The sequence below is a fragment of the Zeus faber genome, assembly GCF_960531495.2.
Source record: "Zeus faber genome assembly, chromosome: 3".
Classification (NCBI taxonomy): domain Eukaryota; kingdom Metazoa; phylum Chordata; class Actinopteri; order Zeiformes; family Zeidae; genus Zeus; species Zeus faber.
The window spans coordinates 15,815,687-15,843,094 of NC_137190.1; the positions used below are offsets into that span (position 1 = coordinate 15,815,687).

A 27,408-nucleotide genomic window follows, 5' to 3' on the forward strand; every position below is an offset into this window, starting at 1 on the left:
CAGTATTCCATTAACGAGACTGAAGTGTTCCCACCGCATGAGTGATTATTTTCGAATCTCGCGTTGAATTCACCGTCCATTTAATAGTTCAATTACACTCAAACCATTAAACAGGGAAAACTCACTGAACGCGGGCTCCGTTTCACACGAGTGTCCTGTTCACACAGTTTCACATCACAGTTGAGATAAATGCCCCATTTTTGTGATAAAGTTCTATTGTACTGCAGCTGTTACAGGAGCAAAACAACCTTGAAACTGTATTCCAGGAAATAGAGGTCTAAATACGTTCGAGCTTGGCTCGAGCTTGCTATTTTTGGTGCAGAGAAATTATAATACACTTTCACCACTCCCTTGCAGCACCTGGTATTTAAACGTATTCTAATATGCTTGAAAGCCAAAAATCAATAATAACAACAAATATCCTCATATGTCTGATCGCGGTCAGACATTTGATCAATTCCTCTGTAATTTAAGAAATTCATTCATGTGCTAATCGGAAGTTTTCCTCCTCCAGGTACATGGCCATCATCCACCCCCTAAAGCCTCGCCTGTCCTCCACCACCACCAAAGTAGTGATTGCTGTCATTTGGGTGGTGGCCTTTTCTCTGGCTTTCCCTCAGTGCTACTACAGCGTGACCACGTTCTACGACACCAGAACCGTCTGCATGGTGGACTGGCCAGAGGATTACGGAGGACCACACCAAATCAGGTAGAGCTCCATCCGGCTACAACATTTTTTTTTTTTATATAAATAAATCTATTCGATGGAGCATATGCAGCATCACCCCCTCATTTAAATGACATCGCAAACGGGAGATTCAATTGTAAAGCCAACCCTAAAGGGCATCCACCAAGCATCTATTGCTGCTTTTAGAACTGCTAGAGGATGTAAAGTGCGTGATGATGTGCAATGAAAGTTCAAGCTGTTTGATCATTGATATCACCCCACTGCTGGATGCGCCTGCAGTTACCAGCTGGCTGTCATATTGCTGATCTACCTGCTCCCCCTGCTGGTGATGCTGGTGACCTACAGCCTGGTGGGCCGCTCGCTGTGGGGAGGGGGGATCCCTGGAGAGGCATCAGACCACTATCACAACCAGATAACAGCCAAGAGAAAGGTGACAAGCAGCACGCTGAAAACAAGTGATTCATAATAATAATAATAATAATAATAATAATAATAAATCAATTAATTAATTATATTTGATATGACAAACTGTTGAATTATTTTTAACTCAGATGGACTAAACCGAGCTCTGAAGTAATTACTCAAATAATGGGAACTTCATTGATTATTATTGGTGCTCATCTAATGTCTAATGAAGTGGCCTCAAACTCTATTAATCGTCGTGTTTTGTTTTTTTAACCTGTGCTATCATGCAGGTAGTGAAAATGATGGTTGTCGTGGTAACAACCTTTGCCTTGTGCTGGCTCCCCTACCACATCTATTTCATACTTGGGTCCTTCAACAAAGACATCTATAAAGAACACTACATCCAACAGGTATTTTTATTCTAATATCTATCTATCCATCCATCTGTTTGTCTGACTTTTTTATTTTTTAATATATCGTCTGACTGTTAAGGTATAATGGTTTTGTTTTTGGAATCATATTTATTGCCTCTATTGTCAGGTGTACCTGGCGATATTCTGGTTGGCTATGAGTTCCACCATGTACAACCCTATCATATACTGCTGTCTGAACCAAAGGTAAAACACACACACACATGCATGCATGCACGCACGCACGCACGCGCACACACACGCCCTATTTCATTATTGATGAGGACTTCATTATGGTCAACAATAACCCACATAAAGCTTGTGCTGTTTCACCAGGCACCAATACAGTTACATACGGTGATATAATGGTGTAACGGTGACAGAGTAACGGCGTTACAAGCATAAAAAATGTAGGCAGTGGGGAAGTTAAGTATTTTGGTAACCACACAACTTTACCAGGGCCTGATTAAAATAAGTATATGCTTTATTAACTTATGTTAACATTGACTCAATAAGGGTTAAGGGGAGGTTTTGTGAAAGGGCATTAAAGGTGTCAGAAACATATCTTAAGATGTTTCCATCATCTACATCTCATCCACCAGTTCAATTTATATTTATTTTTCATGCACTCAGTTTGTGTGACTCTCTCTCTCTCTCTCTCTCTCTCTCTTTCTCTCTCTCTCCGTCAGGTTCCGCGCCGGCTTCCGTCACGCCTTCGCTTGGTGTCCCTTCATCCGGGTGTCGGAGGAGGACAGGATGAAGCTGCAAACCGCCCACACCTTCAGGGTGACCATGACGCGCAGCTACCGCACCGACAGTACACGCACGCGCGCCTCCATCAACACCAACCTGCCGCTCAGCCTGCACACGTCACTCCACTCCCAGCTCCACAGCCACAAGGACACGTGCACGCCCCTGACCCACCCGCCGCGCAGAGAGCCCAGCGCGCAGGTGGAGGCGGAGCGCAACGACGCCAGGTCACCGGGCGCGACGCTGCTCGAGAGCTGAGCGCCAAAAAGACTGCTTCAATGCGTCAACGCTTCTGTGCAGAGAACGAAACGTGAGCAGCGTTCGCATGCTGCCAGCGACGCTTCTAATGGACACCACCTTTGATTTGGGCAGGGTTTAGGGAAACCCATGTTATGACTTGCGTTTGTACACACAATCAATAAGGAAAGACATGGGTAAAATGGATTCATGTCAAACAACTAGAGTTTGGAGAGATGGAGGGACGGTCTCGCAGACGGGGCTTAATCAAAATCATTACTGAGATAATTATATTTAAATTATTACAGAATTTAAAAATGCATTTCTGAGACGTTGCTTAATTTAAGAATAATAAGTTCTAGACTATAAATCCTAAACCAAGGTCATTAAGGACTAGTCAGCTCCTTCTGTCTGGTCTTGGTGCTGGTGCTAGTCCAGATAATTCCATTTTCTCTATTGTCAAGGTCAACCTGGAGGCCACAGCCCATAATACAAAAATTGACCTGCCTCTGACGCTAATTTGAACCTCGACTTAAGACCTACATTAGCTCTAATCTTCCTTCTGGAAATCCAATTTTTTTTAAACCATGCACAGAGTAAGTGTGAGAATATTTTCCACCGTGACTGAGAAAGGCCATTTCAGTCAGTCCAGATTAAAAGTGTGATCCAGTCTAAAAACGAGGCATAATCTGAGTCCAGATCCAGCAAATTGGAAATATATTGTTTCTATTTTTTTCTGCCTCTTTCCTTTCCTTCTATGAACCAAACATTATGTTTTATTGCCTGAATTCCTGAGAACGAGAGTTGTAAAGTATGGATGTTGTTATCTCACTTTATCGTTGTCTTGAAGCTTTCCTTCATAAGGTCTTAAATAGAGTTCAGTTGCATCAGCACCAGGGGGTACTGTCGTTCCTAACGCAGGGAACTCTTTCCAGAAAGTGTACATATTGTGGAGGGCTGGATCGGCTCCATTGGTTTTGTATTTCTGATATCATAACTCGTAACTGGGAGACACCTCTCCCCCTTTTTCAGTGTAGTGCCGCAAGGTTTCCCAAGCCACCGGGACCACGCGCCCTACGATAAACGACTCATTGATCCATTCACACAGAACAATCTCTTGACCGATGGTGTGGAGCAGCCGAGCAAGGCGCCAGCCAGCTCGTCGTAAACCTGCGAAAATACAAAGATGTACTTGAAATGAGAGTAATGATTCCAGTCTTCATCACGTTCCCTGCTGCTGTAATATTTCCATTGTCGTCTTTCGTTTTGTGATATTGCAGTGGTGCGCCGGCCTTTCATCCGTTGCTCATGTAACGTGCTTCACTAGTTCAGTCACAATATAACAATATTAACCTGTGATATTTCATATGCTTTAGGAAAAAAGGGGAAACGGTCCGAAGAGAGTGCAGCTAGTTCAACTAATTCAATGCGATATTCGGCAGCGCAGTTGATTTTAGGATATTTTTATGAGAGATGCTGATTAAGTGTTATGCTGTTAACAGACACTAGAAGGTGTGACGCTTCTACATTATCACTTTGGAAACCACGCCAGGAGACCAGTGCCATTTTGACGCCCTATTTTGATGTAGACAAAATGTTTCCTCCTGTGGTCATGAACCTGCTTGTTGAAAAAAGTTCAATATACACATTGTTGTTTGTTGTGTTGATAGTTTTTTTTACCTGATTTCTATTTTTGTTTTTCCTTTTTTTAAAGAAAATTATCAAGATGCAATTCAATCATTAATATGTTGGCAGAAGAGGGATTGCAAAGTTGGAAAAGTAAAACTGAATAAAGAAAAAGAAAGCACCCATAATCCAATTGACATGTTAATTTTTATTAAGTGATTGAACGTGTAGAATAAATACAGTTTTGGTCGGAGACAGTTCATCCTGTGTTTGTCTGGAAATGTTATGAATGAGGGCTTTGGATTCATGAATAACAAGCAAATCTAAAAAACAGACCCGTGCAGGACCTGGTTAAAAGGAGACAGTGGGAGTATAAATAATAAACATGGATGGAAATATTACTGGTTTGTTGTTCAGTAATCCCAGTACCAGTGCATTGGAACTAATTGAGATGGCAGCAAAATAACTCACAACGATCCCCCAAAATCCCCTCGGGGTCGCTCTCACAAGCTGTTTGCTGCTTCACTTGACAGCCAGGATTTAAACATTCGCCCCAGGCCCACAACAGAGTACAGAGAATAGCATCCGTAAGTCAAAATCTCTTCATTCATGGATTCTCCAAATCACTTTAGGAACATAAATCAGATGAAAGTTAAGGAATCAAACTAAACGATTGGTGTGACATTGCTCCAAATAACGATTCGGGGTTAGTGACGGTTCATTTGATTAATGTCCTCTCAGAACGAGTGCAAGATCAATTGGGGGGGATTTGATGAAATTGATGAAGGTGGAAGGTCTGTGCCCAGAGGAGACGCTGCTGTCTCGGGCGTACTTGTTATAAGGTTTATAACATTCTCCTGGCAATAGTGTCCTTACCGGTTTCAAGTAACTGTGGATTCTTGGCAACTTATTGTGAGATCGGTGGCCACCAGAGTCAAATAATCAACGGCGCTGTTCCATATTTATTAATAATTTATCATAGTTTCCCAGAATTCCATAAGATAAGACTGTTTATGTTACTGATCACTAGCAGAGGCTGGATTCAATTTGAATGCAAATGTAATACATAAGCGACCTTTGGAAAGCTTCCACTGTAGAGCACACCAATGGACATTTTAATGTGTTAAGAGTACGACTCAAATCTAAAGCTTCAGTAAGTGACCAGGCCTCCCCACAAACTGTGACCTTGATGTGGCTCCCTCCTGGGTGTGGATGCCTTGGCACTAAACTGAGAGGAATGCTTTGGTAAATCAAGTGGTGAAAGAGCCATTCTACGCCCACTGCTGCTGCTAAATGATATTTCAAGAGTAACATTCTCCCAATACAAAAATAAAATAAATAGCAACATGTATCACAACATACAGTATTACCTAGCGGATATATTGGAAACTTGACAACAGAAAAAATACTCCCTTTTTTCTCATTATAAATATGCTACTCACAAAAAGTTAGGGATATTCGGCTTTTGGGTGAAATTTCAGGATGAACCTAAAATGCACTATAACCTTTACAGGTGAACTTAATTTGACCTTCTCTAAACTTTTGAATGCACATGTCCAACTGTTCAGTGTTTCAGTACTTTTTGAACAACTTGCTGTTTTCTAACAAGGAGCTGAACAGCAAAATTCACAACAGGTGTTTGATCCATGAATGGACCAATACATTTCCTGGTTCAATTAGAATTGGTATTTAAACAGTCCTCTTCATCATGCTGTTCACATTTTGACATCATGAGACCAAGAAGACACCTAACAATTGATCAACAGTACCTCGCCATAGCGAGGCTTCAAACAGGATGTTCTCAGAGGGAAGTGGCCACTGAGCTTAGAGTGTCAGAGTGTCATCAGCAGGTTGCAACAGAGATACAGAGACACTGGAAGAGTCACAGAAAGGCATAGAAGTGGACGTCCTTTGGCCACATCCCACACTGATGAGTGCTTTATTGTGAACAGTGCCCATTTAAGGGAGGTGAGAGGCCCCCAAGTGTCACGTCAGACCATTCGAAACCGTTTACATCAGCGTGGTCTGCGTGCTAGACGACCTGCAAGGGTACCTCACCACACCACCAGGCACAGGCATCATCGTCTTGCACGGGCCAGGGAGCATTGACGCTGGACGAGGGACCAGTGGCCTCAGTGCTGTTCTCTGATGAAAGTCGATTCACGTTGAGCAGAAATGATGGCCACCAACGATGTTGGAGACGTCAAGGAGGGCGCTATGCATCAGCCACTGTTGTCACCAGACGAGCCTTTGGTGGTGGTGGTGTTACATTGTGGGCAGGTGTGTCTAGTCCAGGGGTGGGCAAACTACGGATCGCGGGCCAGATCCGGCCAGTCTTTTTAATCCGGCCTGCCAAAGATTGGTACAGAATTCATAATTATGACTGCATTCATTTGACCTTGAATACATCAGCCCTCACTTTTCTACCAAGCATGCTAATTACGCTAACAACCAATCGACGCATAACGGACGGCTACCGCTCAGAGGTTGGCAGCTGGCTTGCAGGCTCAGCAAAACACCTTTATCCGACAAACTGCCATCCAAGAATCAAGCACGAAGGCAAGTTATTTACTGGCATTCAAATTAGCAAAAGACAGCAAGCCTTTCTCCGAAAGGGAGTTTCTCTGAAAGAGTGCATGGTAGAGACAGCAGGTGTCTTGTGTGCTGGGAGCAAGAACAAATTTGAAAAAATGTGCTTATCACGCAGGACAGTGACTCGCCGTGTTGAACTAATTGACGAAGCTAGCTAGCAGGCTAAACAAAGAAGCGGAGTCATTTACATTATATTCTTGGCACTGGACGAAAGTAATGACATAAAGGACACCGCTCAGCTTTTAATTTTTATCAGAGGGATTAATGACAATTTTGAGAAAACAGAGGAGTTTTTGGCCATGGAAACCCTAAAAGGGAAAACACGGGGAGAGGACTTGTATGACAGTGTGTCAGCGGTCATCAAGAGGCACAAGCTACCTTGGAGTACGCTCGCCAACGTTACCACAGACGGATCGCCAAATCTGACGGGAAAAAACGTCGGACTGCTCAAAAGAATCCAGGAGAGGGTGAAAGAGGACAACCCTGCGCAGGAGGTAATTTTCCTAGACTGCATAATTCACCAGGAAGCACTGTGTAAATCCGTATTGCAGCTTGACCACGTGGTGAAGCCAGTTGTAAAACTTGTTAACTTTATTCACCATCGTCAGTTTATTACGTTTCTTGAAGAAACTGACGCTGATCACAGGGACTTGCTTTACCATTCTAATGTCCGCTGGTTAAGTTTGAGGAAAGTCTGTCAACGAGTGTGGGAGCTCAAACAGGAGACTATCTCATTTTTGGAGCTACTTGAGAACGCTGACAAGTTTCCTGAGCTGAGTGACACAGATTGGATTTGTGATTTAGCTTTTGCTGTGGACACACGTGAGCTGAACATGAGAGACATGCTACAAGAGAGACCAGTTTGTGCATGAAATGCATACAAACGTCAGAGCCTTCAAAACCAAGCTAGCTTTATTCTCAAAGCAAATGCCAAACAAGTCATTCGCTCATTTCCCCACACTGGCTACGTTGAAAGAGGCCCCACAACATGTGAATAAATACAGGAAATCACTGGATGACCTGCATGAAGAATTCTGCCGTCGGTTCTCTGATTTTGGAAAAATCACAAGACCCTGAAACGGTGCCACAGGAGTTGCAGTTGGAACTGATTGATCTCCAATGTGACACCGTCTTAAAGGAGAAGTTCAACTCTCTTAAACTGGATGAGTTTTATGCTTCATTAAGCGCAGCCAAATTTCCAAACATCCAGAAGATGGCACAGAGGATGCTGGTGTTGTTTGGCTCTACGTATGTGTGTGAACCGACTTTTAGTGTGATTAACACCAACAAAGCACCCCACAGATCCCAGCTGAGTGATGAAGACCTCAGATCTGTTCTGAGAATTGCCACAACACACACCAGACTTGGATGCACTGGCAAAAATGGGTGATCAAAAACACTGTTCCTACTAAAAGGTAAGTGTATTAACACTGTAACGCTTTTTTTCTGTTTATGTTTGAAATGTATGCATCTTGTGCTGACCCGGCCCATCTGTCAAATTTTAAAAGTCAATGTGGCCCCTGAGCCAAAAAGTTTGCCCACCCCTGGTCTAGTCAATACAGAACTGCCCTACACTTTGTGAATGGTACAGTGACAAGCCCATACTACCTGAATAACATCATTAATCCAGTCATTGTGCCCCTGCATGAACAACACAGGCCTCATTTCATCTTCATGGACGACAATGCTCCAGCTCATGGAGGTCGCATCATTAGGGAACGGCTGCTGGAGACTGGGGCACCTCAAATGGAGTGACCTGCACTTTCACCAGATATGAATCCCATAGAAAACCTATGGGATCAGCTGAGTCGCCATGTAGAGGCTCATAACTCTGCACCCCAGAACCTCAATGACCTGAGGACCACCCTTCAAGAAGAGTGGGGTGCCAGGCCTCAGCAGGCAGTAAGTCAACTTGTGAACAGCATGAGACGTCGTTGTCAAGCTGTAATTGATGCTCAAGGGCACATGACAAGTTATTGAGACATTGACATATTTTGTTGTGGTAAACCCACCACTGTTGTTGGCTTTTGTTTCAATAAATTGTTTGAGATGAGGAAATCACCATTGCATGCTTCTACTTAAATGCCCTACTTTCATGATATAATATCACTGTAGCGTGAACTTTCACATTTTCCATAAATTTCACCCAAAAGCCAAATATCCCTAACTTTTTGTGAGTATTGTACATGTAATTTTTCAAAAAATACTTTCAAGATGTTTTAAAATATTTTTTTGAAATTTCCCTTTACGTCTTCCACAGACAGTAAGTAGCCATAAGCAGCGCAGAGAGGCAGCATTCTAGACTTTGTCTTACACCAGTGTTTCTAAAAGTAGCTTGAAGCCACTGTAGGGAGTCATATGGCAGAGTTTGTCCAATGCAACCTTGCATTTTTTTTAACAGATTTCATTGATAATTATTTGCTGAACTTGCATTGTGTAACTCTTTCACAGAGACAAAAAAAAAAAGACCAAATCACAACTATTACAAATTATTGCACTTAAGTGTAATATTCTTCAAGTGACCAATTTAGAAAAATAACTTTTGTCTTTCTCGCTCACAAAAGTTGAATGGTGTGTGTTTGGCTTCAGTCATTTTGACTACGAAATGGTGGATTATCAGACCACAGAAAACACACAGCGGCCTCTTCTCCATGTACACACCGGCTAAAGCTGCTGTGAGGAAAGGAGCGAGGAGAGGAGGAGAGAAGAGGTGGGGCAGAAAGAGGGAGGAGGAATAGCAGACACATTCTATCTATGGCGTTAGACCTCTCTCAGCCGGCAGCCCACAGCCGTGATGAGCGCTGCTCCTTTTCCGCTTCCGTCCTCCGACAGCAGGAAGTTCACATTACACTGGGGAGCAAGTTCATTTACTGTCTGGTGCATGATCCGGGAGAAACTAGGGAGGAGGAAAGAAAGACATGTTTAAACAAGCTGTGAGGTCAGCAGACATGGATATCAAATAAATAAAAAAAAATGTCACCTCGGCCAACTCTGATTTCCTATAAACCAGGAGGATGTAAGAGACTTCACAGAGGTAGTGAAAATATTCTAATCAGCTCTCCATGTCGGTGATGGACATGAGTATTTAAGAACTCCTACTCACTGTGGGTGCAGCTTGTAGAGCGTTCCATCCACCCCTACAGTGATGTTCAGATGGTCCAGTCCGCGGTTCTCCCTGATCTTATCCACCACGGCCGCCATCCCTGCCCCGCAGATCTGAGCAGCACGGTGTGACACCGCCCCGCACACCTACGCGACAAGAGAAAAAGGTTTATATTATATATAAGGCACGGATATGATTTCATGCTTCATTATGCTGTGCCACACTACGTGATACTGTGATACTAGGTACCCTAAAAAAACATCGATAGCGTCACTTGCAACATTCTAATATTACCCCGGCTGCCACAATTGCACGACACTCCTCCAAATATCTGAATAGAATAAATTCAGCTTATCAGCTGCCCCAACGGTCAACTCCTTAACAGTCACACACAAGCCCTCTTTGCTAAAGTACAGCTGACAAAAGGCATTGTTGGTCTCAACATTGTTCTAACAGGACACTGAGGGCTGGAATGGTTAGTAGACGTAAGCAGCGCAGGGAGAGTTTGTGTAAATGTAAATATACCATTACCGTTGCCTAAGTCACCGACAAAACATGCATACATGCCTTAAAGATCGAACCATTTCTTCTTCTTCGCTTTCGCTGAAGATATAAGAGTTACCTCTTTGACGATGATACTGTCATCGCAGGTGCTGTCCAGTCCGAGGTGTTGCAGGATGGATCTGACTTGCAGCAAGGCCAGTCTGTCACTAGAGGAAGATTAGGATCCCCCCAAAAAACAGAGCATTCAGTACAGATTAAGACCAGCGGCGGAAGAGCGGCTCGGAAAGGAGCACTTCATTCCACCTGCTCACGGCAAGGACACGTTCCTTTTGGCTTGGACCAAAAGTTGAGCAGTAAATAATAAGAGTCATCTCTAAGAAACTCTTCATAAGCAAGTTTTATTTGGCCAAGTACATTTTCATGTGCCAGTTCGTAAATTGTTTTACACGATCAGACAGAGACGAGAACCATAAAAAAGGCGAACAATCTAAAAGGCAAAACATACTGAAGATACGGAATGTACAGTATGCACAACATCAACTCAAAGGCTACACACACTGGCTCCTACCTCTCTATCTGCGAGAGGTACTTTGTCTCGAAGATGCCTCTGGTCTTCAGGGTTTCAGAGATCTGTCCTCTGAACAGGAAGCCTCTTTTGGTCAGGTCGATCAGGATGTTCCGCACGATTTCTCCCAGATACATACCGCTGCACATCTTCTCATATCTGTAACGCGCAAACCCCACGAAAAAAAACAAACACACAGACACGAGTTGTTGACGGCATGTGGAAATGCCCAGGCCAAAAATGACAAAAAAATGGTCGCTGTCATCCGTTTGCAGAGAAGCAACAAATAGGCATCACACTTAATGAGGGTTAAATTCAAGCCAATTCATCACACATCTGAAGACCTGTTTTCACGCCCGCTGCCATTTTACTTTACAACCTAGAGCGCCTGTTTGATGTGTTTGATGTGTTGGACAAAGCTGCACCGAAGGCTGTTTCCATTTCCTCTCACAGTTTCTCTTTTTCAAAAAAAAGCAGGTAATTCGAGGTCTGGATAAAGATTTTTTATTTCCTATATAATCGTGGCTGTAAAACGAAAACTTTGATTCTGTCTGAAATGAAAATATTTTAAATTTAAAGGAAATTACAATATTATTAGATAAAAAAAATGTAAATGGGTTGCATTACAGAGATAAAAAAATATTATATAATATGAAATATAATATATCATATAAATTATATATAATATATAGTTATAGCAATATTATTGTGTGTGTGTGTGTGTGTGTGTGTGTGTGTGTGTGTGTGTGTGTGTGTGTGTGTGTGTGTGTGTGTGTGTGTGCGACCAAAGTTTTCCCTCTGACTTTGTGTGTAAATCCATGTTTACTGGAGTATGCGTGTCTGAAGTACCAGTTGAGTGTACACATGCACTATACGAGACGTGTGTACCTCTGTTTGCCTGGGTTGAGGGATAACTCGTCCACGGTGCGGTCATATTCAGTCCTCATGTCGTCAAGGCAACCGTTGTCTCCAAACGCCCCCCACTCCATGTTGACGCACATACGTCCCTCGTCGCCGTTGATCATTTCAATGTTCTTCATCTCCTCCATGTAGCACGCGTTGCTGCCGGTACCTGGACGGACAGAGAGACGGACGGGAGCGTGAGACTTGTCTCGGAGGCTTCTTGTGGTCTTCCAGTCATGATGTCCTCAAACAGACGAACCGAGGAACGGAGGATAAACTCACCAGCGATGAGTCCCACCTCGCAGGTGGATTCTTCGTAGGCGCAGGTCATCATGGTTCCCACCGTGTCGTTGACTATGGCCACCACGTCCAGATCAAACTCCTGGGGGGGGCACATGGTCCCAGTGGAGTTGATGGGTCAGCTGACTTTTCGACAAACAAAGACAAAATACAAACATATCCATCCACCCTCGTCCTCCTGTCCTACCTCTCGCCTCTTGATGGCCTCTCGCAGCAGTCCAACCACATCTTCTCCCTCACAGTCCGTCGCCTTGAAACCCTTTGTCCACGTCACCAGAATACCCTGTGTTCGCGCGTGCACACACACACACACACACACACACACACACACACACACACACACACACACACACACACACACACACACACACACACACACACACACACACACACACACTTAATATCACTTTGTCTCAAAATGACATATTTCTGCTTAAAAAATCATGTAGGCCTACATAATGACACTGGGAGTGTAATTTCAGTATCTATAATGCAGAAAATGAATTTGGCATGATTAGAATTCAGAATAACTCAAATCAATCCACTTGTGCTTATATTATTTGTGTATTTGTATTTGGCAGATCAATTGAATTGGACTCACGGCATCCAGGCTCGTTTGTTGGCAGGGGAAGGAGAAGGTGAATCCAAGGGGAAGACGAGTGTTCTTCATCCCCATGTAGTCCAGGAAGTCACTGATGCATTGCACTATATGGTCAAACAACTGCAGAATAAAGGATACGGTACAAAACGGTAGATTATGGTGTACTATATGTAATATTACATAACATTAAATTAAACAACAAGAACAACAAGTCATCTACTAGAAATACAAAACATCAGTTAAGAGTCAACATTGCAAAGTTTAGCTGGAACTTTGGCTCAAAGTTGATCATGGCATTTTACCCCTCTTTGTGACAGAACACCTGTGATAAAATGTTTATTTATCAAGATTTTTTTATCTCATTCAAGTGAGAAGTTGAAGTCTTTATTTAATGTTGTCCAGATCTTTCAGGTCTCAGAACAGATTCAAGCCACCATTCTGTTCTTCTGCATGTATCTGTATCCATCCATCTCTTAATCTGACAATCGTCCTGTCCAAAGTTACTTACAATAAGTACATTTGGCAGCAGTTACCATCCTGACATAGTACATTCCCTCTTACCTCCTCCCCCGTGCCCTGCATCACTTCCATGGGGATAGCATAGATCTTGTTGTGCATTTCCACCGTCCTTTTCTTTCCAGAGCGGATCTTGACCAAGAGAACTCGGAAGTTGGTTCCTCCAAGATCCAGTGCCAAGAAATCACCATTTTCTTGATAAAACAGATGGACAAACATCTGTTCTATGAACTGGCCGGATTTTTTGTAAAAACCACGGTCCATAAGTGCATGCCTGTGTGTGCATATGACCAGCCCTGAAAAAAGCCCCCCAAAAAAATGCGCTTTAAGCTGCAGGTGCCCCTCTCACCTGGTTGCCCTGGTGTGAATTTTACCATACTGTGTACTTGCACATTGTGTGTCACGTGTTACCTGTGCCATCGGGGGTGCTTTGTACAAAGGTTGGAAGCATCCTGACGGTAGCGATGTCCTGAGTGTTTTTGCTGAGGCCGTTTTGGATCTCTGTCTTCATGCGCTTCTTCACCTACAAAATACAGAGCATTGATTGAATAACACACCCCTACACACACACACACACACACACACACACACACACACACACACACACACACACACACACACACACACACACACACACACACACACACACACACACACACACACACACACACAGACAGACAGACAGACAGACAGACAGACAGACAGACAGACAGACAGACACAAGCCCGCCCTGCCCCGCACCTCAAGCAGCTGTTCAGTCTTCAAGCGGAATTCGGAAAGTGTCTGGGCGATCAGTCTGGACTGGTCAGCGAGTCTGTAGGCCACCGCCGTTACCATGGCAGCACCCTTCCCGCTGCCGCTCTCCGACAGGAGGAACCTGACGTCCGAGTCGGGGACCAGGCGACGCACCATCTTGTGGAGACGACGGGCATACCTGGAATGCATACGACAAGATTATCTATCAAGATTATCTCCTTTGAACTGCCGGAGGGCAAACAAAGACATGAAAAACATCTTTCAGCTTGGTGTGAGGACAGGGACACAACGCGTTGATTGTCCTGCTCTCTGGCCGAACAGTGTTTGGCTGCACAACACACCATGTGTGTCTCCCTTCAAGTATGCGTATACGATGAGGTTCTAGCTGTTGCTGTCATCAATACCACGGAATGTGAGCGCCACTCACTGTGGGTGCATCTTGTAGAGCGATCCATCGATGCCCACGGTCGTCCGGAGCCTGGCGGCACCTTTGTTTTCCTTCAGCCGCATCAGGATGCCGCCCAGCGTGGAAGCGATCAGGTTAGCAGAGCGGAACGACACGATGGCGCACACCTACGCAAGAGGAGAAAATACAAGAATGTCAAGTGACACATATTTGGCTTATATATACATGGCTGTCAATTTACCGTGTTAATTTCATTAACTATAAAAAAAACCAAACGCATTAAAAAAATAACGCAATTAATACATTTCACCCCTGACCCTGTAAAGAGCAGGTTATACCTTTGCGGGGGCAACAGGTCGTTTATAGTCGGCGGATTGTCCATTGCAACATTCTCAGAAACCACGGGTGGCAGTAGAGAGAAAGCAAACGAAGAAGAGTGCGAGACAGCAAACATGGCTGCAAACACGGCATCGGAGCTTGTTGACGGGGCGGAGGAATTTCTGTTCATGGTGGTTAAACCGCCGGAAGCGGCGAAAAATGGAGCTGTTCTGTCGGCCCGTTCCACGCAGAGACAGGAGAGGGGGTTCAACCCATGTCCTGCTCAGCATTTTATTACAGAGGACGACTTACTGAAATATGGAACAGAGTTCACAATGTGTAATTATTACTCTCCCGCATTGCAAGATTCTCTAAAAAGAAACTGCACATAAATGCCAAAAAAACTTTACCTTTTATTTGTATCTTGACTGAAAAAAACCCATCTATATTTGAGATATTGAAATAAAACAATATATTGACTTCTCAAGCCACCTGTCTGTGCAAACCTTCAATGATTTAAATATCTTAATTTGGGGCTTTCCCCAGCAAATATTGATCGATGTGATAATTTGTGATTAATTTGATTAACTAATTACAGATCAAGTCATTCATTTCATTACATTTTTTAATCGACTCTCAGCCCTAAGAGAAATTGTGAAAAATAAGTCAATTGGATGCAGGTTACGTGAAAGGTATCCAAATAAAAATGAAAATTCAGTTCATTAACTTTTTAAGACATGTCAACGTGCCAATGAATGAAAATGCATTTATATGTAACACATCCGTACACAGTCCTACTTTATGTTAAAGTAAAAAGAAAAAAGAAAACACAAAAGAAAATCACCCTTTGACTGTGTTACTCATTCAAGTGACGTAATTCACTGGAAAAAAAACCTCCAAACACTGTAATCTCAGTCGGTTTCAGCATGGATACATACATGCTGCAGGGCGATGCAGTCTTCTGCAGACGGCTCTATGCCGAGTCGGATTAGAATCTCTTTTGCTTTCGTTAATCCTTCCTTGCTCCTGCGAGGAGAGGTGGCAAGACAAAAAGAGAGAAAGGAAGGAAAGGACAACATGACCGTCTGAATAATGACCATTTTGATTTAAGTTCAATGCATTTAATAAAAACAAGGCAACACATTTCAACATGAGGCCTCGGAGCAACATACTTCTCTATAGCGGAGATGTGCTTGGTCTCAAACTTCCCCTTTGTGAGCAGCTCCGGGGTGATTCTTCCCTCAAACAGGAGGCCCTCTTTCGCCATCTTCACAAGAATTAGACGGACCAGCTCCCCCAGGTACAAACCACTAACCATCTTCTCAAATCTACATCGGGACATTATAGAGATATAAAGTAGTTTCAATCGCATGAAAACCAGAACTATCTATTTCCCTGTGTATGATAGCTCTGTCTTCTATTTACGTACAGTTGTTTTCCAGGGTTGACGGATCCCCTGTCTACCTCTCTGTCAAACTCAGTCCTGATGTCATCCAACCTCCCGTTGTCCCCGAACGCCCCCCACTCCGTGTTGACGCACATCCGGCCCTCGTCCCCTTCCACCAGGTCGATGTGGCGCAGCTCCTCCATGTAGCACGCGTTGGTACCCGTGCCTGGGGGGAAAAAGACACAGACGCCTTACCCTAAGTGACCTCTGTGTTTTTTTTCTCCCAATTCCCCCGCTGGAAGCTGAGCGGTGAAGCAACACAACACGCTCCTTCAGCTCGACTCCAACTGTGGGATTCTTCATTCCTTCTCGTACCAATGATGATGCCGACTTCGCAGCGCTGGTCGTCAAAGCCACAGGTCATCATGGTCCCCACGGTGTCGTTCACCACCGCCATTATGTCGGCGTCGTAATCCTTAAACGCAAAGATTACATTTCATCCTCTAGTGACGATCCCACTTAACCCCCCAACACAAAAAAAAATAATTATAATAATTGGGAGTTTACCCCTCGTTTCTTGATGGCCCTGTTGAGCAGCTTGACCACATCCATACCCTCCACTCCGCTGGCCTTAAAACGCTTCGTCCACGTTATCAGATAGCCCTGGGATCCAGAAAAAAAACATTTGCACTTCAGTGAAAGACAACAGGAGATCCACCTGTCCGCCGATGAACACCCATAAACATCAGTCATTGCAACAAGAGAACCACAAGATGGCACTGGGAGAGTTTAGGCGATGCATCTCGTCTTACCTCGTCTAATTTGGTCTGTTGGCACGGAAACGAGAAGGTGAACCCGACGGGGAGTTTCTTGTCTTTGATGTTGTGCTTCTCCATGAAGTCTCCCAGGCACTCGGCCACGTGATCAAACAGCTGGAAGATGGAAAAGGGGGGGAAACCAGTGGAGCGGTGACTCTTAGTATACACGCGTCACATTCAAGCGTCTTCTTCATGCGTCTTTGCCGTGAACGTACTCTGGTCCCGTTGCCGTGCATGATGTCCTCCGGCGTGTCGTAGATCTGACTCTCCATCTGCACCGTCTGCTTCTTCTCGTGGCTCACTCGGACACGGAGGATCCTGAAGTTGCTTCCTCCCAGGTCCAGAGCGATGAAGTCGCCCTTCTCTGCGGGGGGGCACACGGATGCAACGCAGGAGCCATTACTGACCCGTGAATATCTTTATGGTACATTCTCGCCATCTTGAATCACTGCCACCATATGCATTTTTTTTTTATTTCTGCCACCAAGTTTATAATTTTTTTGTAAAAACAAAAAAAAAAAAGGGAAGCAGGCAGGAGAGACATGCTTTGATACCTAATCAGTGTCTTTGGTAACATTCCTCACTGGAACAGGGAGGCAGGAGGCAGTGCTCAAGAAGAGCCAGAAGGAGATTGTGGAACGATATGTCTTTCATGTCTTTACTGAAAGCAAATGCTACAGACACCTCCCATAGAAAAGTATGAGCGTCACACCACGTCTAATTTTCGTGGGAAGGTAAAATCGGGTTAAGCTGTTCTGAATGTTGTGCACTGTTGTTAGAACTGCTGTCCAGAGAGTTGGAGGTGTCAGGGTCATTCCACAACTCAATAAACGTTTCTCTAGGGCAGCTTTAACAGCAGCATTAAACCACAGCCATCGGTTAAAACGGCCGACACACACTCCTCAAAATATAGCGACTGTAGTATCACAACACATAAATTAAAACATGAATAAATAATTCATGACAGATTTATATTTACACTCTAAATTGATATAACTCCATGAAGACTTAATGCTATTGCATAGACGCGCCTGCGTCTGTGTTTGCTTTGTCGTGATGTGAAGATTAATTTCCCGCTCATTGGTTAATTATTGACCAATCTCCTCATCGGTTAAGATGCAACATGGTCAAGTGCGTAACAGTTACTCCTTAAATTCCTGTTTTGGTGCATGTGGTGAAAAGGAAAGCAGACCTACAGTATATCAAGCTAAATCTGACTTTTAATTATTTAAAATTGCAGGTGTGGCAACATGTTTTCCCTGATCAGTACTTTTGGACAATTGGTTCCGAATTGAAGAGAAAAACACAAAGAACAGTCCAAAAAGAAATTATAAATAAACCTAGTGATTAAATAAATCCGACCTTCCCCTTGTACACTACATAACTAGTGCAAAACTATTGGAATCCGTGAGAGCATTAATAATACCAGTGGGTTTCTGACATTTCCTGCATTTCAGCATAGGCAATAAAGTATCATCTTTAAGTGCCAAAAATATTTTTAGAAGATATGACAAAATGTGTATGCTAATTAATATTACCATACTGTATACTGTATTTTAAATGTCATAGTGTTGCAGTATGATAAGTGAGAATTTGTTAACAATGATATGTTCAGAGAAAGAAGTATAAAAACATTTGATAATAGTCAGCTCGCTATAAACAATCAATAGAACACTCAAACACTCAATAAAGACTCATAGAAAGTGAAATATTTGGTAATTCTTTGTGTAGAATACTGATTTTAAAATGCAAGGTTGTAGCCTATCATGTTTGGGTAGATATTGAGCTGAATGATGATAATAATATAATGCAATATAAAATACAATAGGTGTTCTATCTCCCGCAGGAACAGTGTGTGCAGCAAAGAAACACAAACGTGTGACAACACAAGCCCGGTCAGGTCGGCTCGTGTTGTCGCTATCACTGAGGAATTCTTATCCGTGCCTTAAGATCGGCGCAGAAAAGAGAAGGAAACTCTCACTCTCTCTCTCTCTCCGTCTGGATGAATTGTGCAACAAAAGGGAGAATGCAACCATGATTTGGAAACTGAACTTTTCTATTTAACAAGTGTTAGAGATTAAACAGTAGATTTTCAACTTTCAACTAAGGTACTGGTGTCTTCTTGCATGCTCAAAATCATTCCCCCTAAATAATCAGGATTTCCCTCATAAATCGGGGTGCCGGGAGTATTTATCCCTCAAGGTTTGTCCTTCAGTTGAGTCAGGGGTGCACCTGGTATCAGCATTTCTTCAGGCCAAATTTCTCAAGATGCAGTGAACGTGCAACAAGAAAAGGCTGAACGGCCGCCTGCTCCAGGTCGTACAACGGACCCTGACTCACAACCTCTTTATGGTGTGAAAGGACTTTGATACGGGGATTGAATTGGTATTAAATTGTCTGGATGCTTACCCAACACTGGTTTGAGATATCGGTCTAGTTCCACGAAAAATAGGGCAGAAAGATTACCTACCAAGAAATTAATCAAACATGTCACATGTCTGATATTAAATGAACGTGACTAGATGTTTTGCTTTTTTAATGTTTTTATGATGTTTCCAATGTGACCCTGGCCACAGGATTAGGGCTGATCTCTGATCTGCGTGTGTGTGTGAATACTGTGTGTATTTGTTGATATATGTTTCATGCATATTTGTGCATTTGTTAGTGTGTATATGCATATAGAAGGTACCCAAGGCTTGTCAAATAGCTCTATATATACTGTGTGTGTGTGTGTGTGTGTGTGTGTGTGTGTGTGTGTGTGTGTGTGTGTGCGGGTGTGTGTGCCGCCTGTGTGTGCGTGTGTGCTGCCTGTGTGTGTGTGTGTGTGTGTGCCGCCTGTGTGTGTGTGTGTGCCGCCTGTGTGTGTGTGTGTGTGTGTGTGAGTTAATGAAAAAAGATTGCAAAAGAAGAAGCTTAAAGGAAGAAGATGGGCACAGCTTTCCCTGCTAGAGCTCCACTGTTTGGACCTAATATGGACAAAAGAAATGACTGACAGCGGATCCAATCACAGGGGAGGAGCAGAGGCATTCATCCAGGAGACAACATACCGGTTTAATCTCACATTATAAAGCAGAGAAACGATGAGGACCATAGATTCAGGACCTGCAGGTTATAGCTCCTTAGTCTGCAGGGTATCGGGTACATGATCTGTGATGATATGCGTGACTGCAGCCACTGTGTGTGGCTGTGTGTGCGTGCGTGTGCGTGTGTGTGTGTGTGTGTGTGTGTGTGTGTGTGTGTGTGTGTGTGTGTGTGTATACTAAGCAATGATAATGACTTCTTTCTTATTCTTTCCTAAACCTTCTTAAACCTAGGCTCCCAACCTCGCCCCCCTGGTTTGCATGTCAGTCTATTACTGTATAATGTACATTCTTAACCGCTAGATAGTGCTTTCCCCTTTTTTGATTTAAAATGAAGAGTATATTTTGCTGCTTTATGCATTGTTGTTTATGCATGTATTGCTGCCTGCAGCTATATTTTCCTTTATTATTGATAGTGATAGTGGATGTGTTTTGGTTTCCTTGGGTCTTTCTTTTTCCTCTTTCTTTGTGACTGTGCCATAAGTCCTCTATATTTTACACTGTTTATTGTCGTTTCTATTCATCCATTGACTCCCGTCCTTCAGTTGAAAAAGAGACAAAACAGACACTGTGGACTGCCAAGGCAATTCTAGGAAGAGATTTGACACGTTGGACGAGGTTATGTGATGAGAGAAGCCATTTAGCATTAGTTCACACACAGCAATAAGTTTTGTTGTGTTGTGATAACTTACAAGAATATTTAATCTATTAATGTATGCAATCACAATTGTTAAAGAAAAAGAAAAAAAAAAAAGGTTGCTTTCCTTTGGTGGCTTCAGTTGAATGGCTATGCATGGTGCAAATATGATGCTTTGACTTACTTCGGATTTAATCCCGCCATTGTGGGCCCATCGGTCGCAGGTTTAAGATCGAACGCGACAATTAACAGGAACTCACCGGAGCCATCGGGGATGGAGCGTACGAACGTGGGAAGCATTTTCAGCGTGGCCGTCGGGCTTGTGTCTCGGCCCAAACCGCTTGTTAACTCCCTCCGAAACCTCTGCATGATGTCCAGCAGCGTCTCTTCAGAGAAGCGCATGGAGTACAGGTACTTGTCGATCTGAAATAAGCAAATAAACAATATAGACAAGATCTATATCATTATATCTAAGAACAAATCAAGGAATTGCTGTATGATCATGCTTTAATACTAAGAATAGATGAAGCGATTGAATGGGTTCAATAGAAATTAACCTTCTTCCTGTTCACCATAATTGGTTTAGTGAGAAAAAAATGACTTCCTTTGTCTGGAATACAATCATATTATTTTCTCAACGACATTAACATAATATTAACCCCAGCATTATTGGATTTCAGATGGACAAAAATAAAAACAGGATATTTTTTAACACAATGAAACGCTCAATACAGGATGTATCAAATAGACAAAGCGCATCACCGGGATGGAATTGCCCCTTTGGTAAACATGGACACAACTTCCTCAGAAGTCTGACTCTTTGAGTAACAGGACATTTTCCAAGTCCATGCTGTAACCATTGTGTCAGGCATTTTGACCATAAATATGATTCATAAAAGCATTTATTACAGATTTGGACTACTAACACATGAACACACCCAAAATACAAAACCTACCTTGACACGTACTGATGAACACGCTTGTGCAATCTTGTACTTTCCCACAAGAAAACACCCTCATACTATTCAATCCAACGGACAACACAATGGAGCATTCTCACGTCCTGCTGTAGACATGTTTTTGGTGTATTTCCTGTTGGCTGTAATAACGTGTAATAAGACAAGTTCAACTGGAGGACCACTGCACAAAGAGCATATGACTTGACTGTACTAGTATGTTTGGTACAGACCCATATCTGAGTACAAACTGCAGGATAAAAGACTTGATTTGGTCATTTTGGCCAAAACACAACCTGTAATCATTTCCCTGCTTGGATGAAAATCCTGTGAATAACATTGGTTGGATGTGTGACACATTCTTTACATTAGAACAATCATCAGCACCAAAGATCCATTTTTGTTTGGTTTTGAATGCTGTGAAGAGAAACCGCTGTAGCTCAGGTTAATAAACAGTCTATGGACGGCCCCCGATGTGGATGCTAAATTTCACTGTTGCACTCTAATTATAGTTCTTGTCATGTGGAAACCGAAACTGAAGAGATATCATCTCTCACCTTGGGTCAATGACTCTTCTACTACATAAAATATACATTATTTCAATTAAAGGCTTCCAAAGACTTATAAACACCACTTACTACACATATTATTATCCCAACAGGCACATATGTTACAGCTGGCATATCGATTTATTATGCTGTCTGTGTACAGAGCACAGAAGACAAGAGGTCACAAGTACTTGACACGTAATGAAAGCTTTTTACTACTATATAGGTACGTACGCAATAAACACGTCATTTATGGAAACATTTTTACAAAAGACAAAACAGTACTTTTGTTATCTGCAAATTGTGCACATTGAACTGAGCTCTTGCAGGACAATAGGTCTGTTCAGTCAACTCAGATAATATTTGGACAAGATGAGGACTAACCCGTTGAGTCATTTTAACATCAGGAAGTAGAAAGGTAGAACCTTTCCTTCAATTGGAATCTCATAAAAGGTTGAAACAAAAAGGGTCCTTTTGCCAACTCTTGATCTCACCTGACTCATGTGCAAATCACTAACATTGTGAATAAGGTGTCATTTAGATACAAGGAGCAGCAGCTGCTCTGTGTGTCGGGTAGTTAATGGGATTCAAGGTGTTCTTAAGTCATCGACTTATCTCAACGTTCAAATAAGAATACATTTCAAATCAGATGACTTAGGTAAATAGAACTATTTATATTGCCTATATTAATGTAGTGTCCCCGAAAACAGAAGAAAACAAGATAAAAAAAAAAAAGAGACATCCTCCATGGACACCAGTGTGTATGCATGTCTACGGGCTTATAGTAGTTCCATGCAAATGGCAAATTGGGAATTCTGCCCAGATATCATGAATGTTTATATTAATTATTACCCTGTTGTAAGTCCCTTTCACACAGAGTTCTTGGGAAATTACTGGGATAACCTTTCAGGCACAGCTAGAGATTTCACCATTCACACATGCAGCTACATTTAGGAACATTTCCATGTTGCGCCTTTTCACACACGCCATGACAATGGCGGAATAGATGGAGCAAGGGTCACTCCAGCAGGTGGCGGTGATGCAACCCTTATGGATGCCAAACCGCCATAAAACTCAACAGAAGAAGAAGATGGGGCGCGGTAAGATGTACGCACCGGAAGACGTCTCTTATTATTTTCAGGAACATGGCGGGCGAGGAGCTATTTTTGTCCAGTGCCAATGTTCTTGTATTGCAGAGGTTTCGAACCACCGGGACTCTGTTGCTGGGCCGCGGGGAATTTACCACCGGGCCGTGAGAAGGCGGACGGGGGTGCTCTGTTTAGCCTGTGCTTTTTTTTTTTTTTTTTTGCAAAGCCCAGTAATTATATATGATATACAATTAACATGCATTAAACGTGCATCTTCTCCACCCAATTAAAAGTTCAGATGCAATCTCCAATCCAAAACAAGCGAGCGTAATGGGAAGACTTACTCAGTCACACCCCTCATTTTTGTGTGACGTGGTCTGGTCCATGATAATAAAAAGGTTAGGAACCCCTGCTGTAATGTATTTAATTTATACGTTTGAGAGATAAGTCGCAGGTTCAAATATATCATCAGCGGAGTGTCGTTTGCTGATTGGTTAGTTCGCTCAGCGTGAAAGCGCCTTACATCAGACGGACCGACATTTTCCCTTAAATGTTGTTAGGTCTTCAGGTGCAAAATTGGTGGTAAAGATTTCCCTGAATATTGATCCCGGCTCTCATTGACACATGACCCCATGCACGAAATGTTCCTGAACATTTCAGGGATAGAATGCGTGTGTGAAATGGGAACGATCTTGTACAGATTCTGCATTGACTACTGCTACAAATTGCATAATGCCACTTTAAATACTCAATACATTCCATTTTTCAATTTGAATGTCCTTGGTTGGAGGAGGCATCAGTGATGTTTCTATGACAACCTATCCCTGGAGGAATGCTTTTCTCTCGAGGCAAAAAGGCCCCCAGCAGGAGTTAAATTAGCATCTCACTGTTAAATGACTCAGCACTTTCCAGCAGGAGACCATGACGTAGGAGAGACCACCATGTGAGCTCACACAGCGCGGAAAAATAAGGAGGTTACATATTGCCAGATAGAGTTGAATGTTGTTCGGCAAAACATCCTCTGAGGTGTGAGACGCCCATATCCGTGTGTGTTTGATTCACACTGTAAAGGTTATATTTTCCCTCCAAACAGACCCCTGAGACACACTAGCTTCCTTGTTTCACGTTAGAGGACGTGTTCTCCAGCTGTCCATTCTGCCCATCCCCTGCTCCTCTTACCTCTACCTACTTCTATTTGTCTCTCTTATCAGATCTATTTTATAACTCTCTTCTTTCTCTCGCCTTTCATTCAACCTCTGTTTTTTTCCCACTCCCTCTTTTCTGTTTGCATTCCCGACAACACACAAGTTTATAGAGGAGGCCCGGTCGTGTTAGCTGACGAAACCTGACTCCGCTCTGTGTGTGTATATGTATGTGTGTGTGTACATGCATCTGAAGGCATACACACACACTCACTCCCGGCTTCACTGTCTAACGCAGTGTAGTCACAACGTGGAAAAACACTGTCCTCTACTTTACCCTCCCTCTCCCTCCCTCTACAGTGGTAGTCAAGGACACTGCAGTGGAGAGAATGGAAGAGATAGATCTGGAAGTTGGTAAGAACTCTTTCATAACATGTGATTCAAGATTCAAGAGGTTTATTTGTCACATACATATATACATATGTCCATACATATATGCAGTGAAATGTCATTGAGCCCGGAGATTATGCACAACAAGCTACACCACAAGGGACTCAAGGATTACAATAATGATAATAAATGCATTTTAATAACCATTAGGCAACTGGGAGGAAGGTACTTTTGGTCGACTGGTTCACCCTGTTCTGGGGAAAAGTTGCAGAATGGCGATACACCCCCAAGGCAGAGCACACTGCAGAGTGAGAGTACGTGTGTGTGTGTGTGTCTGTGTGTGCACGCCGCCTAAGCCTTCTCCTGTCACCTGTGGTCACATGGTTCAAAGCTGGCCTATTTTAGGGAGGCAGAGAGCTGGAGTAGAGTGGGAGGGGAAACGGAGGGAGGGTGAATCGCTGCTCTGGTAAACTGAAATCGTCTTGTGTAAGTTGAGTTCGAGGAATAAAACGGAAATGAGGGCTTATAGGCAGGAGCGAGGCAGAGGGTGAAACGCAGTACAAAAGGTGAGGAAGTCGCAATGGGGGTGATGGAGAGGTTTGAGGAAAGCAAAGAAAGCAAAATGGAGGGGAAGAGGGGGAATGGACAACTGTTAGCAGTAAACCTTTCACGCTCCGATCGTCATCAGGGACCACTCACTGTGACGCGGCATCTGGCAGTTGCATTGTGATGTCATAACGTGGGGACTTAAAGGGACCTTGCACCAAATTGCAACCGGTGGCCTCAAGTGTAGTGTAATAGTTGATAGTCGACTCAAAATACAATTTTTCATCTGTTAAACAGTGCAAGAAACATTCCAATTTGTTAAAAATAAATAAAAAATGGATCAGTCGGGAAGTCCCGAGACCCTCCAGGGCTTCAGTGGATAGAAAAACAGCTCTGAGGCAGGATAGCCGCTCCAGGAAGCCATAGCTGTGGGGCTTGCTTGGCTGAACCAGCCCAAAATTCATGAAAGATCATGTTGTTGTCCCAACGTGCTCCTTTTCCCTCCTCCTGTTACTTCTACCAACCTCATACATACGACCAGGCATTACTACCCAGGTAACACGCCAAACACTTTGCGACGATTACCAAAAAGTACAATTACATGGCATATACTTTTATAAAAGCACAGAGTATTGAGGTTACTTTAGTAACCTTTGACATTGTGATTGACTGCTGCAAAGTCACAAAAGACAATGTATGCTGTTCAAAGACAAACTACATCCTTTCTATTCCTTTATCTTTCTGCCTCCCCTTCTCTCTTTCCACTGTTTATCTTTTGTTATCAGCTCTTCATTTCCTCCTTTTCTCTGCAGTAAATCTATGATTCTACTGCATACATCACAACTCCCAACCTACGACCGACAACCCGCTTCATGTGTTTTGGTCGCTATCGAGCCCTCGCAAACGAGTTCCATGACACGCAAGACTCGTGTTTCGTGGTTTGTCTCAGTGTCTCCGGGTCCTGTGTTACATCACCCGACACACTTCCTCGTCCTCGTGCTACAATGTCAGTGAAGTCGCGGGTCCTTGGAGAACCCCAGCCAAACTCAAAGGACCTCTGTTAAGATCCTCCCCGAGCGTCTATTGAATTGACACAAATGTCCCAAAAGCTCCGGTTATCCTATACGAGTCGACAAAGCTCTGTCCTCATTGATGGCAGCTCCGATAGATCCAGTGACCTCTACAACACATGGTCTCCTCTATTCTAGACTATTTCCTGGCTTTTTTTTTCTTTAAATATCCATGTGTGTATTAGGTGTTATCCTTCTGGCTCTCTCACACATACACACACGCACACTCACACACACACACACAGAATGTCACTCACCTTTTTAACCTGGTCATCCTTAAATTCAGTGAAGTAATAAGCTATCAGCTGGGCCGCAATCATCCTGCTTCTCTTTCTTCCCTCCTCACTCACACCACACGCTCGCTTGCTCGCTCGCTCGCTCGGAGGGGTGAAGATCAAAAAGACGGAAAAAAGGAACTAGAGATCTCCCTTTTCCACACACAATCAGGTTGTTAGAGTCTCAGGCAGACAGGGCTGCTGCTGCTGCTGCTGCTGCATGTGGCAAGAAGTGTCCAGCCCACTGCTGTTGCCCCCCCCCTCTTCCTCCTCCCTCCCTCCCTCCCTCCCTCCCTCCCTCCCTCCGACTACCTCACACACACACACACACACACACACACACACACACACACACACACACACACACACACACACACACACACACACACACACACACACACACACACACACACACACACACACACACACACACACACACACACACACACACACACACACACACAGCTCTACCACCAGGAAGTGTGGGCGGGACAGTAAGTTTAGCTGCAAGACATTGATGGCTGGAGTGGGGGAAGGGAGGGCGCGGGGGATAAAGAAGGAAGAGAAAGGAGGTGATGCCATTGGCCAGAGCTTGGTGACTAGTATGTGTGTGTGTGTGTGTGTGTGGCCCGAGAAGGGGAAGCTTGAGAACAGTTCAGAAGTTTAGAACAGTGGCTATACAGCAAGCGCCGCAAGCGCAACATTTCCAACTAGCAGGCTACCTCAAAGGCAGCCAACATTTTTAGGATTATACACAACCAACGTGCTGGTGTAGCTGCTCGAGCCAGATG

The 27,408-nt window shown here is 43.5% G+C and overlaps 2 protein-coding genes across 2 annotated transcripts in view; one reads left to right on the forward strand and one right to left on the reverse strand.

Moving 5' to 3' along the window:
- tacr2 (tachykinin receptor 2) overlaps positions 1-2,511 on the forward strand; it is a gene marked incomplete at its 3' end in the record, with an annotated part of 4,737 nt that extends 2,226 nt beyond the window's left edge. Inside the window, exons 3-7 of the mRNA XM_079997243.1 lie at positions 515-709; positions 968-1,118; positions 1,384-1,503; positions 1,634-1,710; positions 2,193-2,511. Coding sequence (XP_079853369.1) covers positions 515-709; positions 968-1,118; positions 1,384-1,503; positions 1,634-1,710; positions 2,193-2,511 — 862 coding nt within the window. The remainder of the gene's footprint in view (positions 1-514; positions 710-967; positions 1,119-1,383; positions 1,504-1,633; positions 1,711-2,192) is intronic.
- Positions 2,512-4,322: 1,811 nt separating this feature from the next.
- hk1 (hexokinase 1) lies at positions 4,323-26,771 on the reverse strand. Its single transcript, XM_079997899.1, has 21 exons — positions 26,600-26,771; positions 20,863-21,025; positions 17,101-17,249; positions 16,880-16,999; positions 16,635-16,730; positions 16,443-16,542; positions 16,110-16,293; positions 15,853-16,008; positions 15,619-15,706; positions 14,384-14,529; positions 13,942-14,134; positions 13,612-13,723; positions 13,246-13,394; positions 12,685-12,804; positions 12,271-12,366; positions 12,066-12,165; positions 11,769-11,952; positions 10,884-11,039; positions 10,434-10,521; positions 9,812-9,957; positions 4,323-9,604 (listed from the first exon to the last, which is right to left on the reverse strand). The coding sequence occupies exons 1-21, from the start codon at positions 26,660-26,662 to the stop codon at positions 9,469-9,471; spliced, it is 2,745 nt and encodes a 914-aa protein (XP_079854025.1). The 5' UTR covers positions 26,663-26,771; the 3' UTR covers positions 4,323-9,468.
- Between the last annotated feature and the right edge of the window lie 637 nt (positions 26,772-27,408).